The sequence below is a fragment of the Daktulosphaira vitifoliae genome, unplaced genomic scaffold (genome assembly GCF_025091365.1).
Source record: "Daktulosphaira vitifoliae isolate Bord-2020 unplaced genomic scaffold, ASM2509136v1 Scaffold_4, whole genome shotgun sequence".
Taxonomy (NCBI): domain Eukaryota; kingdom Metazoa; phylum Arthropoda; class Insecta; order Hemiptera; family Phylloxeridae; genus Daktulosphaira; species Daktulosphaira vitifoliae.
Window position 1 is genome coordinate 2202700 of NW_026099575.1, and position 20784 is coordinate 2223483.

General features: G+C 23.1%; 1 protein-coding gene and 1 long non-coding RNA gene across 2 annotated transcripts in view; one reads left to right on the forward strand and one right to left on the reverse strand.

The window, feature by feature from the left end:
• The window catches only part of LOC126905381 (uncharacterized), a 210863-nt gene that overhangs the window by 164427 nt on the left and 25652 nt on the right, over nucleotides 1–20784 (forward strand). The gene's annotated exons all lie outside the window — the stretch shown is intronic.
• LOC126905337 (C3 and PZP-like alpha-2-macroglobulin domain-containing protein 8) overlaps nucleotides 1–20784 on the reverse strand; it is a 54827-nt gene that overhangs the window by 19234 nt on the left and 14809 nt on the right. The window contains exon 2 of the mRNA XM_050684939.1: nucleotides 10175–10272. Within this exon, the coding sequence (XP_050540896.1) occupies nucleotides 10175–10251 (77 nt within the window). The 5' untranslated portion in view covers nucleotides 10252–10272. The remainder of the gene's footprint in view (nucleotides 1–10174; nucleotides 10273–20784) is intronic.

Consider the following 20784-nt stretch of genomic DNA (forward strand, 5'->3'; position numbering starts at 1 on the left):
TGAAAAAAAAAAAAAAAAAAAAAAAAAAAAAAAAAAAAAAAACACATCATAGTAAAACCAATACCTTCTCAGCTTCGCATCGAAGCTAAAATATTGAACTATTTTTTAAAATTATTTTATCAATTCATAATTTAAATAAAATATGCGAAAAAATTTTATTAGTCGTTACATTATTTTAAGTATTCTATTCATATAATATTCAAGTAGGATTATCTTATAAAGTGTGAAATTATTTCACTTGATACTACTAGGACTTTAGATACTCCTTATTAAATCGTTTACCGTCTCTATTACTCAATATTACTATACAAAACTTAATTAGATTTTTATTTTTGGATTCATTAAATTATTATCTTTAAAAAGTTTAACTTAAGTAATTTAGTGTATTATTAGACATTTCAGGAAAGTTTTTTGTTATAAATGTAGTTATCTTGTTTGTAAATTCGACAATGACTTATACTTAAAACCTAACATTATGTTATATAATGAATATAGTTCTATTTGAATAAAATTTTTAAAATCTATTTCCAAAATCAGTATTAAGTTTAATGAAAAATATTATTATTATATTATTATTATCGCTAAACATATATTGATACACATACTGTTAGTTGTCAATTGCTACTGAGATAGAATTCAACTTTTTAAAAAGGTTTTATTTATAAAAAAAATTAACCTATCTGATAATATTATAATTTTAATGTTGTTTGCTTTTATTTTAACTGAAACGGAAATTTATTTCATTGTTATTTATATTTTTCCGAGTAAATGTCTCATTTTATTAAAACTATTATATCCTTTCCTTTATTTGCATTTTAATTTAATTCCATCGCATAACTAGGTATATTAAAAACATAATTAGCTGCGAATTTATCTCAAATAAAAAATTAACATAAATTCGCATAATTTTAATTATTTTTGTTTAAATATCTATTTAAAGGCTTATTTTGCATTAAATCAAACGAACTGCAAATAATTAATTAAAACCTTTTTATATTTTAGTTGGAATATTAATACTTCAAAAATAAGTAAATTGAAAAACTTTTCCTTTGAAACTTTGAGATATCTTTGGATAGATATTTTAATAAATGCGTAATGAAATATGTTCTTCACACATACTCATGAGATTTTTTCTATAAATCCTATGATTTTCACTAATGAAAATTTATTATCTATTTAAATTATAATTATAGAATACGTTTATTGATTTCATAAATTATAAATTTTTATAATGTAAAAGTTTTTCTTCTAAATATTCTATGGCAATTTATTTTATTGTTTATGTATTATCTTAAAGATTTTAATAGAATTAAAAATCAAATACAATATTTTTTAACATTATTATTATTTTATTTAACTGTATTTTTCTTAACAGTAAAAAAAAATTCAGTTCGAGAGTTGACTGATATGTGCAGGTTGTATTTTATTTTGGAATTGTAAAATAAAATTTCTAATGAAAAATTCCTAGCTAATAATTAAAATTTCCATTTAATAAGAATTATATTTTTAAAATAAGACCAACGAAAACCAAAAATATTTTTTCAGTTCAGAGAAAATTTTTATATTAAGTTAAAATTTTTGTTGAGAATAATATTATTTACCGTTTTCATAGCTCAAAATCTTAGTTTAAAATGTTTTTAGTTTTTAACTTAGTCAAGCTCAAAAACTGTGCCCAGCAAATAATTAAATTATTTGTATTAGGAAAAACTGAATTTTTTTTAAACCTATCTGTTAATTCTATTATTATTTGAAAACTAATTTATTTGATAAAATTCAAAAGCATGTATCTTCTTTATATTTGTATAGGGGACTCGCAGGGGATTGATGCAGACTCAAATATTTCTTAAATTAGCAGTCTTCCTTGATAAATAAAAAAAATCTGTAAGTAAAAAACTTTTTAATTAAAATTTATGGTACTTTATTTATTTATAGATAATTTTCTTAAATTCTTATAAACGTATGTTTGAACTCATGTATAATAAAAAATATTGAAAATTTTATAGTTGTACGATTTTTATTAAGCTTTTATTAAACGATCATTTTTATATCTATAAATATAATTTCACATTTGCTTATAATAAAAATTTGAAATGATTATAATAGTAATGTCCTTGTGGATAGGGTATAAGAATACTTCCACGGCCCCTTTGCCAGTCATAAAAGGCGACTAATGAGGTTGTTTCAGGTCAACAGCCGGCGTAAAATTTTTGTCAAAAAGTATGAGAAGTCCTGAACAAAACTTGACCGACCCCAAGTAATTGGGATTATGACGAGGAAAAATGAAGAAATGATTATAATAGTAACATTTATAGGATTAATGCATAGGTGTCGTCCACATCGATTATAGAGTCTTTAGCTGCTAAAATAAAAAAGGATGACTGATCAAGGCAACTTAAATATTCTGTCCCCTTAAAACTTCTAAAATGTCTTAGCTCACTAAACAAATCTATTTGAAACGATGTGTGATAATTAAAATATATATTGAATGTTCAGTAAGTAACGAAACGGGTTTCTATTGTTCTCATTATTTGTAACACCTGACCTGTTTCCTTACTTACTGAAGTCTTTGTATATTAATGCGCATCATTACCCGTATATTTACGATATACGCATATTTTAATATAATACATACATATTTTCTTTTTTCAGAATAATATCAATAAACAATGATAAAACCGCAAATAAAGATTATTTTTACTTTGTTAATTTTTCAAAATTATTTCGTGTATACTACTTCTGTCACATCTGTTCTTGGCCAAAAAGTTTATGAAAAACAATAAACTGCTGGTATTACCTCAAACATTCTCTCTGAGTATTCTTGCGTGTTTAAAATTTAAAAAGACGAATTGTTTTCTTTTGAACTCACTTGCTGGACCTTTTGTACACGTATCTAGTCGTTAGTTTGTTTATAGTTTTTATTATTATTATTATTCGCAACCTATTTCCCTCGTGTATATATAAATGTGTAGAGTACATATTTACCTCTTTTAGGTCACACGTTATGGGCTGTATACATATATGGAAAAACGTCGAGGGAATGTAATAGTGTTATACATATATAATATTATGTGAACAAAAACCATGTGCTGAGAAAAATAACAAGAGCATATTATGCTGTTGTTATTCTTTTTTTGTTATTATTTCATATTATGGAATATCTCATTTAATCTAAATAGTACACAATAAAATTTCTACATAGGTACATACAGTTAAAAATACTGATTTTTTAACGTTTATTCATTTAAATCTTTCATATAATAAGAAGACAGATGTGTTCACATATATTTTTATCGAATATCGGACAATATTAATTAACATTAATTGGAATATTTAAAAGTCCTTATCAATTTTTATGTTATAGTGATAAACCTATTTATATTTTTATAGTTTGTTTACAGGTTTAAAATACTTATTTATAGGTATATCTATTGTTATATTAAAACTATAACATTATAAATAAATAACATGAATTCATTTAAATTTAAATGATTAAATTAAAAAAACACAGTAAACATTTTCTTAGTAATAAAAAACAAACTTACGATACATTTTTATTATGATATTAATGATTTTAAAAATCTGTATTAAAGTATTATAAGGAAGTTGTAAATGATTTCAAGTATTCTTAAACTCGAAACACGTGATCCTTTAATATTATTTGTCATCACTATAAGTGTACGTCAAACACATTGTGAACTTTTCAAATAACACCGAGGGCGTACTAGAAAGTTATAATTAGTAATCTGATTGTAAATGTTTCAGAGGACTTAAAAGAAAATTACTCAAAAATACTTTCTTTAGATATGTTATGTTGTGTAAAAGAGTGGTGGTATTGACGATGATGTAAGACACAAAATTAAGTACGGGTGGTTGAAGTGGAGAGAAGCGTTGTCTGGTGTGTTATGTGAATTCTAATGAGGCTGAAAGGTAAGTTCTATAAGACTGTAGTCAAGCCCACTATGATTGTATGGTTCAGAGTATTGGCCGGTTGATAAGAAAGTAGAGCATAGAATGAGTGTAGCAGATATGAGAATGCTTAGATGGATGAACTAGAAAAGATAGAATAAGGAACGAACATATAAGAGGGAGTATAGGTGTAGCGTCAATCGTGGATAAGATGAGAGAAAATAGACTTAGATGGTCATGTTATGAGGAGAGAAGAATCGGAAGCTGTAAGAACAGCTATAAAAATGAATGTTGAAGGAAGGAAGACCAAAAAGATATGGAGGGATGCTATTGAATGCGATATAAGGACAGATGATGTGAGATATTGTATCAAATAGAAATTTAAAATATGGGTGGCAAACTCCAAATAGTTGGGATTAAAACCAGGAAAAAGAAAAAGATCAATAATAAGTAATAGATTTCAAAATGTACTAAAATAAAATAATTTAAAAAATAATGGCATAGAATATTTTTTTTAATTTAATGATTTAATTATTTATGAATTTTCTAAGCAGTATAATTTTAATTTTAGTTAAATATTCTATTTTATGATAAAAATAATTTTGAAGACAGTAAAATCATAATCTCAAAAATCAATTTTTCAATAAAATTGATTTAGAATTACTAAGTAAATTAGATACTTATTGTTATTCATTTTAGCTTTAACCGGAAATCAAAGAACTAGATTAATAATCATATATAATTTGTTGACTTTAGTGTCCGTATTTATCGAATGACATTTCCCGCTAGTTTATCTGGAATACAGCTATGTTTAATCAACGAATAATAAAAAAAACTCAGTCTTTATTTAAATGGTAGCATGTAGGTCCAGATTTATTGCGGAGGATTTCCAAAAGAAAAAACTTTTTTTCCTCTGACAGTGTTGAAACTAATTAATGACTGTAATATGTCAAAAAAGGTATTTTAACTGGTGACAAATCTTACCGCTTCGTGTAAATGAAAATATTTCGGATTTGTTTTAATTCCTCACTTGCGATTGTTTTTTTTTCTAAAAAGGCTCTTTTTAGAAAAAATAAATTATATAAAATTATTAATCATATATATAATGAATATTTTTATTTTTGTTTAATTATTTTTTTCTATATTTTTAAGCATTGAATTATATTTTAAAGAAAACCAACGGATAACTATAAATAAAATATATACTTCAAAATATAATTATTCTGTTCATATAATAGTTATATGAAAAAAGATTTACGTACTCATTTTAAAATAACTTAATTGTCAAAAATAACATTTTTCTTGGCTTAATTTGGCTTAAAACCACAATATTAGTAAAAATAAATATCTATATTAAAAAAATAAAAATAAAGTATTAACAACAAACTTTGGTAAAATTATTTGCATTTAAAAAAAATAAAATTTTAAATGTACAAGACAATTTAAATTGAAGTATAAATAGTTTGTATAATATTACAATATATTATTTACTGTATAATATTAAATATTATTTAAGTAATTTATTATAACATAGAGTAACAAAGAAAATTTAATACTCTATGTCTATCAGATGTCGATTTGTAGATTAAAAGAAAATTAGCACAATAAAATTATTTTTAAAGGTTTACATATTTAGAATATTTCAATTGTTAACAACTTTTTCAATATTATTAAAAATAAAATTCTAAACGTTATAAAATATAAGATGAACACTATTTACCCTATTCATATGACTAAAGTTTTTGCATTGATTGCTTATGCTCAATTAATCTATAATGAGTATTTAAATCGCTAATGATTTAAATTTTATACACACACATATATATATATATGTAACAAATGGTTTAAATTTTATACATATAAAATAAATAATATAATACATTATATTGTTTTAAAATACAGTTTATGTTTAATTGCTAAATAACATTAAAATACTGTTAGCTTACTTTGAATGATAAATAAGTTCAATAAAGTACTTAAAAGAAATAGATATTAATTTTTAGTTTTTTCATTACATAAATAATAAAACAACTATAGATAAATAAATATAGAAATTTTTCATAATGAATTTTGCTCTAATGGGTTTTTGATGTATTTAATTATTTTGAAGATTAAAACATATAAATAAAATATAAAGACTTGCATTTTTTACGATACTTATATTAAATCTTTAGAAAAGTGTATTACCTATTAGTAATAAACTACATAAAATGTTAAAAATTTATTTGTCTAAGAGAAATTAAATAGAGAAAAGTTTTGAGTTTATTCTAATTATAAAACATGACTTGTATAAAGTTGGAAAATGTGCGAAAACTTGTTTCCCGAGAGTGCTATCATCGTGACAACCCAATTCTACTAGTTAAGTTTGATAAAAACAAGTATATATTATTATAAAATAAAATTAAATGATGCCTCGAATGAGTAGTTAAAATAAATTATACTTTGTGTTTTTTAAATGAAATTTATTTTATATACTACGAATTTATGCTATGCAACTTATAAATTTAATTCATAATTGAATTTAAATTGTTTGATTCAACTAAAATATCGATTTTATTGAACTTGATTTCTAAAGTTATGTGATATATTCGTACATAAAAAAATGTCTATTTTGGCAAATACAATTTTAAGATTTATATAAAAACTGTCAGAAGAAAAATATTGTTATAAAGGTTTGGTTCATACTAAGATTGATGGCTTGTTGTGAAGTTCGAAAAACTTATACCACGTCCTATCACTGTTATTAAATCATAAAATCTGTTGTCTTTTTTTAAATTCAAAGTTTGCATAATCAAAAATCTTTATATAATAAAAATTGATCACTTGTGGCTAATTAATTAAATAAAATCTTTACTGATATTATTAATATAAATAACTGGCGAATAATTTTTAAAAAATGTCAACTTACAAAAATGGTTATAGTACATTGTAAAAAATTGGAAAATTGATTTTAATGGAATTCTAACACTTTAGTTGTATTTTTAAAAATATTCATATATGTACCAAATAGTTGTTTTTTGTTTCGTTAATTGAATTTATATTCATTGTAATATAACTTAATGTACTACATACTAACTTTTATCTAATTGATTTAAAATAGCCAAATTATTAAACTTGCATTTTTATTTGCTATCCAAATTTTCATTTGTTTAATAGTTTATATGGAAGATAGTGTTTACTTCTATTGTAAATACTTTTCGAAAAAAACTTTTTGTTCTATAAAACTTATCGTCACAAAATTAAAAAGGTAACGAGAAAAGTTTCATATAAAACGTCGGTCGATATCTGAAACTTACCAACGCTGTGTAGTTGGATTTTCCACAAAAAAATAAGCTTATAAATAAAACGTTGTTAGAAGTTTAAATAATTTATCCAGCATTCAATTCAATATAAAGTCATAATCAATTTGAAATTTACGTCTGTTTTATAACTTTACTTAATTAATAATTAAAAAACTTATTGTGTACGTCTAATATATATAAAAAAATATTTAGCGTTTTTATATACGATAAACCTTTTTCAGAACCATGTTAAAATTTTGTTACAATTATTTAAACTTTTCATAAAAATGTTATTTATAAAAACATATTAATTAATATGTTATTAATAAAAACATAAAAACATAAAAACATATATAAAAACATATTACTTTTTTATATTTTTTATATTATAATATTAATTATTAGTTTTTAACATTTATTCGAAAAACATTAACCAAAATACATTATTTTATCAATTTTTTTTAAATTATTGTAAAAAAATGTAATTTAAGTTAATGAAGTTTTTACAATAGTTTTTAATTAAATTATATTTAATTTATTTTAATTTATAAATATTTTGTTATAAATTAGGATTCAAATAATATCACTGAAATTTCAATATGTAAATTAATTTTAATGGATTAATTATTATACCTATTGCCTGAAAGGGGAATTCGAGCTTTGTAGAAAGCCTTTGTGACTAAGTAATCGGCTAAGATTTGCATATAAATGAGAAATGTACTGAGATTTTATGCTTTGTGAAAACGGACTAGCACTTATGAATATAATAAATATGTTCTCATCGCTTGTCTATAGAAGGAAAGTAATAATGTGGTGTTCTTACTTGGAACAAACAAATATACGAAACACAAAGCGTAAAACCAGACATGAAATCTATATATAAAGGCAAATTGTATACATTAAAATGACCAAATGAAAAATTAATGATAGTTCATAATTTAAAATGCATACATTTAAGCAAAAAGAAATACTCTAATAACAGCATAAAATATTCACATGAACAACTGATATTGTTTTGTAGTTAAGTTTACTTTAGATTTTTTAGTGTGAATATTCTTCAAAAGAAAGATGATTGCGATCACATTTTAGCACTTTGGAATAGCTCCAAAGAGTATTATCCAAAAATAAATGTTGATATGCCTTTGTATTTCGAATCTTTACAACATAATTTATTACTATTTCCTTGTCATGATATTCACAATAGTGTAATTATCTTTTTAATTAGTCAATAAAGTTAATAATTATACGAATTATGTAGATTTTAAATAATCTAACAATGCGAAGTACTTTACACACAAATTGTATAATGTGTAAATCCAAGATTGATTTAAACAATTTTATTGTTTTTGATGTGGTCAGAATTTGATGACCACATTAATATGTCTGTAAAATATTTATCAAGTAGGTTGAACAATATAACTCTATCTTGGTTATATCGTAAATAGAATTTAATATTATATTTAAAACAACTTGACATATTGTTAATTTATTTTTATAATTATATATTCAAGATAAAATAAAAATAAAAAATTATTGATTTTTAAATAAATAAAAACGCCACTAAAAAGTTTTGTGTTTAGGCATCAACACAATGTTTATTAAGGTTGAAAGTTTTTCAAGTCACAAAAAAACTTTGTGTTGTTATAGAATCTTTTAATAGAGACTTTATTTTAAAAGACAAATATGCCCTTAAAGTAATTGCAAACTGTTCATTCAATGCTAACCAATTTAATTAAATTTATTTGTCTAATAGTAAACGTACATCTTACTAAAATTATTATAAGTCTATTAAAGATAAATAAGAAAAACAACGTGAATTGTTAACTAATTTATAAATTATATTCAACTCAAATCTCTAAATAAGTATTAGGGTAATCTTCAAATGAGATATGATCTTAGAAGATAGTAATCATTAGCTCTAAATTATTAAAAATAAAAAAAATAGGACAATATATTTTTACTAATTAGATCCAATTTATTCATATTTAATACTAGGAAATTGATAATTTTATATAATTAATACTTTAATAAAATATTAAAATAAAAAATCACTACTTAAAAAAATATCAGTTTTTAGTTTTAAAGGTAATAGTGTTATCTCTATAGATTTAACTACAAAGTTATATATTTTATACTCTCTCTTCTGTATTCCAACTACTTAGGATTGACCACCCGTATCTTAGACCTCCACTTAATAAGATCTTCCACATCATTTATACATACACCAGTAGTCCTCATATCATCTCCAATTACATCCAACCACCTCTTTTTCAGTCTTTCTTTTCTTCTTCTTTCAACATTCTTTTCCATAATCGTTTTTACATGGTTTCCTTTTCATCTTATGACCAAACCATCTAAACTTATTTTCTCTCGTTTTATTCACGACCGACGCTACTCCTTTGCTTTCTCTTACTTATTCATTCCTCATCCTATCTTCTCTAGTAACTCCATTTATTTGTTTAAGTATTCTCATCTCTACTTTACTTTCTTGTGAACCGCTCAACACTGACCAATATGACACAGTTAGTCTTACTACAGTTTTATAGACTTACCTTCTCCTACTTTCAACGACAATTAATTTTGTGGTATTCTTTACGCATTCTGCAATCTTATTTCACATCATGCTTTCTTTCACTTTCTTAAAGAACTCTTTTTCCTTTTCACTTTTTAATTTCCACCATCTTATCTTTTCTTACGTTATTTTTATTTTGTCAAACATTCTTCTCTCTATACTACAACTCCATCGCCATCAATTTATGTTGTGTTGTCACATCTTCACCAGCGATAAATTTACAAATTTTTAACATTCTCTCTCTATTTCGCATAAATTAATCAGTGATATTTTACTCTCACGCTTATAAGTTAGTTATTGCTATTCTTTTTTCCTAAAAAGGATATTAACTATAAGATCATACTATACTTATATAAGATATTATAAAAATTACAAGGAATTTACTTAATATTTAAGAAAAATAACTAAAATTTACCTTGTACAGTTGTCAGTTTTTCCAGATGCTATACACAATGTTAGCACAAACAATAGTGCATATACCATAGTAGTCATTTTTTGAAATTTTAATTTTCCCTAAAAAATAAATAATATAACATTATATCATTATTCTGCGAAATTTGCTAAAAAATAAATTATATGTTGTTCTCAAAAAGACTTATTATTCATTTAATTATAATTATTTATTTTGTTTTTACTAGTATATGCCATAAAAGTTGAATATTCAGAAAGAAAAATATGAAATATTTGAGTCATATAAGCAGTTTTTGGAACGTTCACTAAATAATTGATTTGTTTCTCGTTTACATTTAATATGTAAAAAGGAACTCGTTCACATATAAATGTATTTTTTTATCAAATGAATACGTTCATGTTCATTTTGGAGTTCATTAATTTTTTTTTACTATTTATGAATAATTAACAAATATATTATATATTTTTTGATTTATCAGTAAATAATTACTTTTTAGAAACGTCCCTTATAACTTAAAGGGGTGTCAATATAATTTTTCAAATGAAAAAATACATAATAAACAATCTTATTTAATAGATAATAATATTATTAAGAAAATTACAACTTTTCTAATTGATAACAACTATTGGATCAGTATTTTGGAAGTTATTAATAATTTATAGTAATGACTGAAGGTAAAGAGTGGGGAGCTGCTACTTTAACAACTAAACATTTTACTTTTCTTCTCGCCTAAATATAAATATAACAATAAAATCCGAAATACTGATCTAAAAGTTGTCATCGGTTAGTCATTTTCTTAATTAGATTATAATCTATTAAACAAGCTAGTTAATTAAGGTTTTTGCCTTTTGAGAAATTAAAATTGACACCCTTATTATAAGATATTTGGGATGAATATAAAAATACTTACGATAGACAAATTGAGAAAAACATTAAGCTAAATGAAATAAATAAATAAATATTATTATTATTTTTTAATTAATTAAGTTATTTATGATAAGTGAATCACCTTGTAAATTCAGTATATACAATTATCTATTAGTATAAAATAGTCAATTCAAACAAATTTACAGCTCTACAAGAAAATAAATAAATAGTCATACCTACAGTGGCATAATTGAGTTTTTTAAAACAATATTTTACTGTCCTTAAACCAAAAAAAAAAAAACCCCATTGTACCTAAATTATATAAATACTTTTAATAAATACCCAGCTTACTTTAGCATGAAATATTTAAATTTTAGGTAATAGGTGTATAAATAGTGTATATACTATACACTGCACAACAAAAAATCAAAAAAAAATTGCGCTAAACAATTATAGTAGATTCTAAATAAAATTTTGTTGCTAATTTAGAATGTAGCTCTATAAATATCAAATTGATTCTAGTTTTTGGAGATAATCTCTAATTAGTGAAAATCAGGTAACTACTTATTAAAAAAAAAATATTATTTTTTATAACATGTTTATTTGTTAAGTTACAGGGTAATTATAAAACTTATAGAAATTTTGTACGAATTAATTAATAAACTAATGCATTTTAAGTATTAATTAGGTTCTATACCCCTTTAACTTTAACATTAACGATTATTTTTCAAACGTAATAAATTATACATGATTGTGCCAAATTATTTATTTTAAAATGTATTTAATTTTAGATTCTATTAATTATTCAAATGGCCTTTAGCTACTTCAAATTAATGGAAAATATGAATTTCGTTTACATTTTGTGTTTTACTTGATAAAACCAATGAAGTTTGCGTAACGTTCACCTAATATGAACGTGAGCGAGTGAACTTGCATTCCTTTTTTATAAACATTATAAATAAATTAGTTTTAAAAATAATATTACAATTAAACTCAACAAACATCAATTCTTAACAATACAGTTGTTGAGAAATATGTTTAATCTATCAATAATGAATAAAATATTACACATATTTAAATTATTTTTTCGCCTTCGAATAAGTTGTCTATTCATAAGATTTATTAATATGAACTATGAGAAAATCAGAAAATAATATTGATGCTTCTAAAGTATCCTATAATAAACCACTTTACGAGCCAATGATGATTTCTATCTAAATTTTATATCCATGGTACAAATCGTCAGTCTAATTTGTAAAAATTCGAACTCTAAAAATGCGAATACGTGACTATGATCTATTAAAATGTATTATAAATAACGAATCGTTTAAAAGCACAATGACTCAAATACAACAATTTATTTTTCGACGAAGTCACCGACAATATATAACAAAATTGACCTAACTCCATATCTTAAAACATTTTTTGTTCTCTTGAAAAATTTTGGAATTTGAACTTTTTTGAGTTAGCTGACGAAATTTTTCTAGGAATTTTGAATCTAACATATTTTTACGACACATTCGACAATAAATTTCTAAAATCTGCAGAGTTTTAGACAGTTTTATCCCTGACTTCATGAAATTATTTACCAGTAAGCATAAAAGTGTGTTTTGATATTTTTTTTTGTAGTTATAACTATATATTTTAAAGTTAAGCAATTTATATATTTTTTTAATTTTATAAAATGGATAAAACCAATCAGTCATAAGTATTAAATAGAATACTGGAATTGTGAATCTTACATAGAGCAAAAATTCTTTTGATGCAGGAATGATAATTCTAGTTTTTTCCGTGAAAAAAACCTTCTGTAGATTTTTGGCAAAATTCCAGATTTAACTAAACACAATTCTTATTATTTTTCTCTGCTTGACTTAAAATTAGTTTAAAATAAAGTCAATAAATTCTAGTATGTAAGATAATTCTAAAATTATACAGTTTGATATAAGTTTCTACTTAGAAAATATTTGATTTTAATATTTAAACATAGCTCTGTTTCATGATATGAAAACTGCTTGTAATGAATTATTTGTATGGCCGTCAAGAAACATATCTCTCTGTTATATTTTAAAATGATTTAAAATGAAATGTTTAAAAAAAATAGATAGATCATCAAAAATCTCTTCTATTTTTTCTATTGCTTTTGAATGGCCATAATATTACGAAAAATATACTATTTTTCAAAAGAGACATTCGAATTTTCTATGTAGAAATAAACAGTGTGTAGAATAAAATTTGTGTAGTTACTAATTGATTAGTAATTTAAGAGTAAGATTGTGTTTTCCGTCAACTTCCTGAAATATAATATAGTGATAAAACAGATAAATCATAGAATATAGGTTGTTTATTTGTAATTAAAAAAAAAAAAATTAACTGGCTTGAAATCTGCTTATTTAGTTAAGTTTTGCCTTTACTAAATTGTCTTTTTAATTCACTATTACGTTTGCTGTTAGTCTGGAAAATAAATTTTATTCGAATCACTGGGTTGGAAATGAGTTTAAAGCCTCAGGGTGTAGTGGTTTACTTCTACGATTTATTCGTTTTGAATTCTAGCAATATACAGTGCCAATTTACATAAACATCCGTTTAATTTATTATGTAGGCGTTTCAAAGTATTAAATTGTAAAAACTCTCGTGCCCATAGTCAGTAGTAGATTTTAAGACATTAGATAAGCATAATGTGATAAAGATTAATACTTAATCAACAGGGTTCTAGGTATAAAAAAATTATAATTAAAATCCATATGATGCAAATAAAAGAAAATTATTAATTAATTAAAAGTCTTTTATCAAAATTTTTCAAAAATGATGAACCACATTAAAATTAAAAAAATTATTTTTGTGTGAATTCAACTTAATTTATTAAATGAAAGTTAATTTCTTAATAAAAATAAAATAAAAAGTAAATCAATGTTTAAAAATTTCATGGTTTTGTTGTAATATGTTATTTAACTTTTTCCAATGCGTTTTATACCAATGTTATAATGTAGCTTCGATGCAAATCTGAGATATGATTAATTTTATAATGCGTTTATTTTAATTTTTATTTGAAAGTCTATCATAATTTATTCACAGATCTGAGGGATTTTTTATCAATGATATGTCAAAAACTCGCAGATTGTAACTAGTTGAAAACATTACCCACAAAATGGAAAACATTTACTTTGTTCCCCAAAAATAGATGATGTTCTCTAAAACACTACGATTCTGAAAATCGGTTAATTTCTAAATTTTTTTTCTTAAAACTGAACTAAATTTTTTAAAAATAAATGCATCAAAATAATTTTTTTTTAAATATCTTAGGCGTTTTCCTTTCACAAAGTTTATATTTTTTTAAAAATCTGACACTTTGCTGCCCTTATGGAGAAATCAAAATAAAACCTTTTGTACAAAAAGTTAGCTTTTTCTAATATTGAAAATATTCTGAAATTATCGCGTCTGTTAAACATTTGTTAAATTAAAGCTTATATTACGTACTATAAGTTAAAAAAAATTTTTTCAACACATCTTCTATGTGCAAATGGTCTTTGTAGTTAAAAAACATGCTATTTTTATGTTAAAATTTTTGATTTTACATTTTATTTTTTTAACTTTTTTTAAAAGTGTGTGGATTAATACAATATTTTTATAAGTATTCTATACTTTTTTTTTTTTAATCTGACAATTTCCTCTTATACATAGAGCGATTAAAACATCAAACATAAGTAAAAAATTAGAACACTTTCAATTTAATTTTTAAAAATTTTCTGGATAAATGCTTTTATTAAATTTATTGTTAAATTAACATCTCAGGAATGGTTAAAAAATCGGCAGTCAAAGTAAAAAAATTGCAATTAAAAAAACAACTTAATTTTAAATTTAACAAACAATGTAATATTTGTTTGAATTTTTAAAACATAAAAATTGCAAAATAAAGATTAAAATTAAATTAAAATAAAATAGTCTGAGTGCGATGCCTTTGGCTATATGGTTTTGTTATACATTTCCCATAGAAGTTAATTTTGAAGTAACGGTGCCATCTACTTTTTTACATATACTTTCGCGACTCTTCCATTCCATTTTTGTACTCTGAAATCATATCCAGACTTGCATATAAAACAGACATTGCTCACTGTTCGCTGAAAATTCGCCTTTCTACTGAATTTTTATAACAAAGAATTGTTATATTTTTAATTGCCCGTTTCCTTTGACCTTATCGTCCATTTTATAGAAGATCATAATCGAAACCGATATTTTTGTCGGTTTTAATAATATATTTAAATAAAAAATATATATGTATACACAATAAATTTATTTTATTTTAATGCCAGTATTTACCAAGGCAATTTTTTTTAATAGTGATTATTTAATATCCCTAACTTCATTTTAAATATGGTATAGTACCGATAATGTATAATAATCGTTGATCATAATTTATGAGTGCTAAGTAAGCAGTTTACATTTTCTCTGTAAATTATTAATGAGATAATAATTATCAATTATTGACTTACACGTATTATTACTTATTCTATTTTAAAGTTTAAATTTTATATAGATTACTATTATTGAGTCCAAGGTTTTTGAAATTTAAAATCATTATTATAATTATATTGATTATGTATATTATATATATTATATACAGTATATAGCACATTCAATTTCATTATGTATTACATTTTGTAGTAATTTGGCGATGGGATTTTGGTGATACACGTGTGTTTACGGCATATACTAACATTTCTTTAAATTAACGTATGCCCTGCAAAAATAATTCTAATGTAGTACTTCATATATGAAGGATATACACTTACAAATAATGTATATTCTAGAGCAGAAAAAAAAGTCTTGCGACAACACCACTGAGTATTCTGCTAGATAATAAAAACAGATTTTCTTTAGTTATTTAATGATACCATGACGTAATGTCATTGATTTCCAATTTAATCAAACCTAAGATAAACAATATATCTTGAAAGTGATAAATATACTCATCATGGTTTCACCATAAACTACTATGTAGTTTTAATATTAAAATACAGAAAATACAGAGTATTCAAAATGTAATTAAACAGGTATATTGTTACAATAAAAACCACCTTGACCATTTTTCTTTACTGACCACCTTGTACACAAGTTATAATTGATGAAATATATGTGCTCTTAAATAGAATTTCAGTAAGGCTATGTAATTGGTACATATGCAAGAGGCTTAAAATTATGACACATGTGTAGGGCAGGTTGAAGAAACTAGGGGAATAAGTTTTCCCAACTTACAATTTTGACCTCATAAATTTAGTAAAATTATATAGATTGTTATATAAAAAATGTTTTTTGGAGGGGAAAATATTAAATTTAGCTCCTCAAAAAATTTGACCAACTGCGGCTTTTTACACAGATTATACAAGATTAAAATGTTGGTCAAAAATAGTTAAAAAATTATAACATTTTAAAGTTTGTATACAACACTGTTTTCAAACCACGCATAAACTTTATTATGCTCATTTACATGGAAATCTAAATTTTCAAAATATTAATCTTAGGAATAAGTACATTCAATTCGAGAACTTTGCCTTCTTAAATTGTTAAAAAATTATATTAGAAAGAATATTAATGAAGTACATGCGGCTTGGTAACAGTGTTATTTATAAACTTTAAAGTGTTATAACTATTTTTGACTGGCATTTTAATCTCGCATATTTTTATTTGTATAAAAAAAATAAATAATAAATCAATTAAAAAAATCGACAAAATCGTGTGGGAGCTGAATTGCATTTATTTAAAACCGTTATCACAATCAAAATAAAAACAGAAACCGTCGTCAAAATTGAAATAAAAACCGAAATATTTCATATCGGTTTTAAGCACTAGTCAAATGTTATATGTATAATAAGTATCTAATAAAAAAAAATATTGGGAATTTTATGACTACATAACAATTGAATTGGTTAATTACTTTTAAAAATCAACTTTTTATTTCAAAGTACAATTTTTTCCCCTGTTTGATATATAAATCACTTTGTTCTATCACATCTTATTTATTAGTAAATTAATATTAAACTATTCATTAGCAATAATAAAAAATTGTTTTTAAGAATTATATGCGATTAATAGAAATCGCTAAAAACAAGAACTTTGATGATAATAATAATGATAATGATTGCAAAAACAATGAATATTAAAATAATGTTGACAATGATGATAATGTGATGGTACATTAGTAAAGGGAAGTGCAAGGAATAATGAAGATTCTTTATTTTAAAGCTGTTATTTACGTTTTTTTAGAAAATACGTAATGACCCAGGAGGGACTTTATAATTGCTCTGTAAGAATTGCAGAAAATACCATTTCTGAAACTAAGGGAAACTGAATGAAACATCTTTGGCTGTTGCAAGTTATAATATATTACGTTTTGTGGTCGTTGGGTTAATACGTTTCACGCCCGGCCTATTGCTGTAGTGTTCTCGGTAATGAAGGACCTTTCTTACTATCTTCACGATCTATCACTGCTTCAACTATTTAATTACAAATGATTTCTCGTTTAATCAATAAATTATGGATTGAGGTGTAGCCTTACTAAGTAAATATAAGCATAGATAAAAAATTCTAAAATTATTTAAATCTAAGAAGATTTTAAAGAACAAAGAAAATAATATAGTCTTATCATTAGTAGTCTAAACTTTACGACAATAGTTATTTTATTTATTTTAAAGTAATAAAATATTTTAAAAGTTTTAGAAAAAAAAAACTTATTAATATCAAACAGAAATATATTCAATATATGAACACAAATAAAATAATCAAGAATAGAAGTGATTGAAAACTATTATTATAATTTTTTCGTTGAAAAAAAGGTGATCTAATAGTAAATATTTTAAAAATTTTCTAAAGAATTAATAAAAAAATTAAGAAAGAGTAATCCTTGACTGACAAGTTAACATATGACATTTTAACTTATGTTATTCTTTTACTAAAGGTAAGTAATGGCTTTAATCATTGTGTTAGTTTCAATAATTTCTAAAAAGAGTAGAAACTTTCTACTGGAAAGTTTCCTCTTTAAGCATATTTTAATATGGGACCAGTGTATTTAAGTCTAAAGTAATGTTGTAATCTTAAAAATCCATAATTCTTAAATTGGATTAAAGAAATTCATACTTAATTATGAATCTAATAATTATAACTTTATGAGAAATAAAAATTGTAAATAATAGTTATTAAATTTACTTAACAATCGTAGACACATTTCATAGAAATTGTTTTATTTGATTTATAAAATTAATTATATTCAACATTTTTATCTTCAATGCGAAGCTGAGAAGGTATTAATTTTACCATGATCTGTCTATATTTGTTTGTGTCTACCACTACTGATAAATTAAGGTGACCTTTTAATAGCCACTCAATTTTTCTTAGAATAATAATTATAATGTAATATTTATTTATTTCGACAGAGGTGTAAAGAGTACAGTTCAATACACCGAAAAGAAACTAAATTAGTTTAAATATGATAAAGAATAAAAAATTTCATGAATTATTATTATTTACTATTTATTTTGGATACAAAAAATTTAGTTTGAGTGTTATCAAAGAAAAAAAATACTATTTAATCTATTACAAATACTTAATATAGGATTAATCGGGCTATTGATAATATAGTTTTTAATTTGGTGTTCAACGTGAAAAATATAATATATGCTAGGTATTTTTATAAATGTATGAAAAATATTATGGTGCTGTGATTTTATATAAGGCACAAAAAAGTAGCTATGATGAGAAGTTCCATTTAAAATTAAAAATATATATAAACTTCTTAATTTCAATGAAACTAAGTTATAATATCGCTCAACATTAATTATTGGATATTCTAACATGTTGGATTTAAACACAAATCAAAAAAAATTTATTTTGAACTTTTTAAATATTTTATATAAAGCCTATTGATTAGGGTTTTATATCAAAGACGTAAATTCTAACCCAGAGCGTCTAAAGTAGAATAAACTATTGTTAAACATTGAACATCTTTAAAAAAATCATGTAGGCCTTTACGCATAACATATTAATATGTGTTATAAAATTTAAATCGTATGATAAAATGGATGATCATCTTGGAATACACCAGATATAACTGCTATAAGGCTAATTAAGACATAGATACTTTAACTACTTGAGATCGATCAACCAAATTACCCAATTTACTAATTACTAATTAAAGCTGATTTTCTAAGCTAATCAATTAATAAAAATATCGTCCTAAATGCCAAACACTTTTAATGACTGAACAAACAGTATCAATTTAAAAGTTTAAGTTAACGTTTTCAGATAAAACTAAACTAAATTTGAAAGTTGTGGTTGGATTAATTTATTTAATAATTTAGGTAACATACTTAGTTTAAAGATAGATATCATGGCGCGACCTTGTGTGCTGTTTTTTTAAATATTTATTTAAATACATTTTGGTTAGCTATTTACTTTTTTATACATAATATAATATAATTTATGCATTTTTTTTATGGGTTTGAATATATTTTTAGGTTAAATTATGATTCTTTATGTCTAATTGAATTAGTATACAATTTATAGTATATATAATATACTATAAAATTATAATAGTCTATAAAATGAATAGTCAATGACAACTTTTTTCTTTATCTCAAAAAATAAGTAGTGATAAATAAAATACTTTAGTATTTTTGTATTTTTACAAAAAAAATTAAACATAAAATGAGATTATTATTTTCTAGTTATAAACTTTAAGACAATTAAACAAATTTTAATAACTATACTACACATATTTTACAATAAAGTCATCTTTGTGTTTGAATCAAATACAATTAATTTTACATTCAGTTGAAGTATGATTTTATTCCAAAAATTTTTGTATATACAGTTAAAAAACTCTAAGAATAGCTTACATTTATAACTTTTGTTTGTGGGAAAAAGGATTAACAAAATTTGATCAAATTTTCAACATAACACTTTATTTCTTTGAAAATAATCAAACATTTTGGAAAAACTATTTAATTTTAAATTAAAAAAATTTGAAGTCAACACTCTTACTAAATTTGTTTAAATGATCTTAAGAAATTAAATGTGTGAATTCATATATTTTATATTATATTTTAATTAGATCTGTTTATTTATATAATTATATTGATCAAGATGAATAAGTATACTTAAATTATATAAATATAATTAAATGATAATTATAAAATATAATTTATTTCCTATATTATTATTATTAATATTAATAAACAATTATGGATACTATGTATTATTTGTATTAATCCTTTATTCGTATTTATTTTTATTAATAATGAAATAAGTAAATTGTCCATAGTAAATAATTATTAAGAACTTAACATGCTATAGAGGATAATGGACCTTTTTCACATGTTAGAGATGTTAACAAATTATTCTTCATTAGGCAAATGATGGACAGTCGGATATTATGGCCGATATTATTGCACCAGAGATGAGACACCACCAATGAGAAAATCACAAAAAAAAGTCATGTTGGCACCCACTAGATCGAACCCGGGACCTCATACACCGAAACGTAAGTTTCTACCCACTAGGCCAAGTCAATCCCTTAAATTTATTTATATAAATATATAATTAAATATACATATAATATAATAGTTATAATTTTAATTAATAAAGCATATTAATGTAAATAAAAATAAATATTTTCTATACAGAGTGATAGGTTTACCATGAACCACTCGATTTCTCGCAAAATAAATATTGCTTAATAAATTAGAGTTATTAATAAT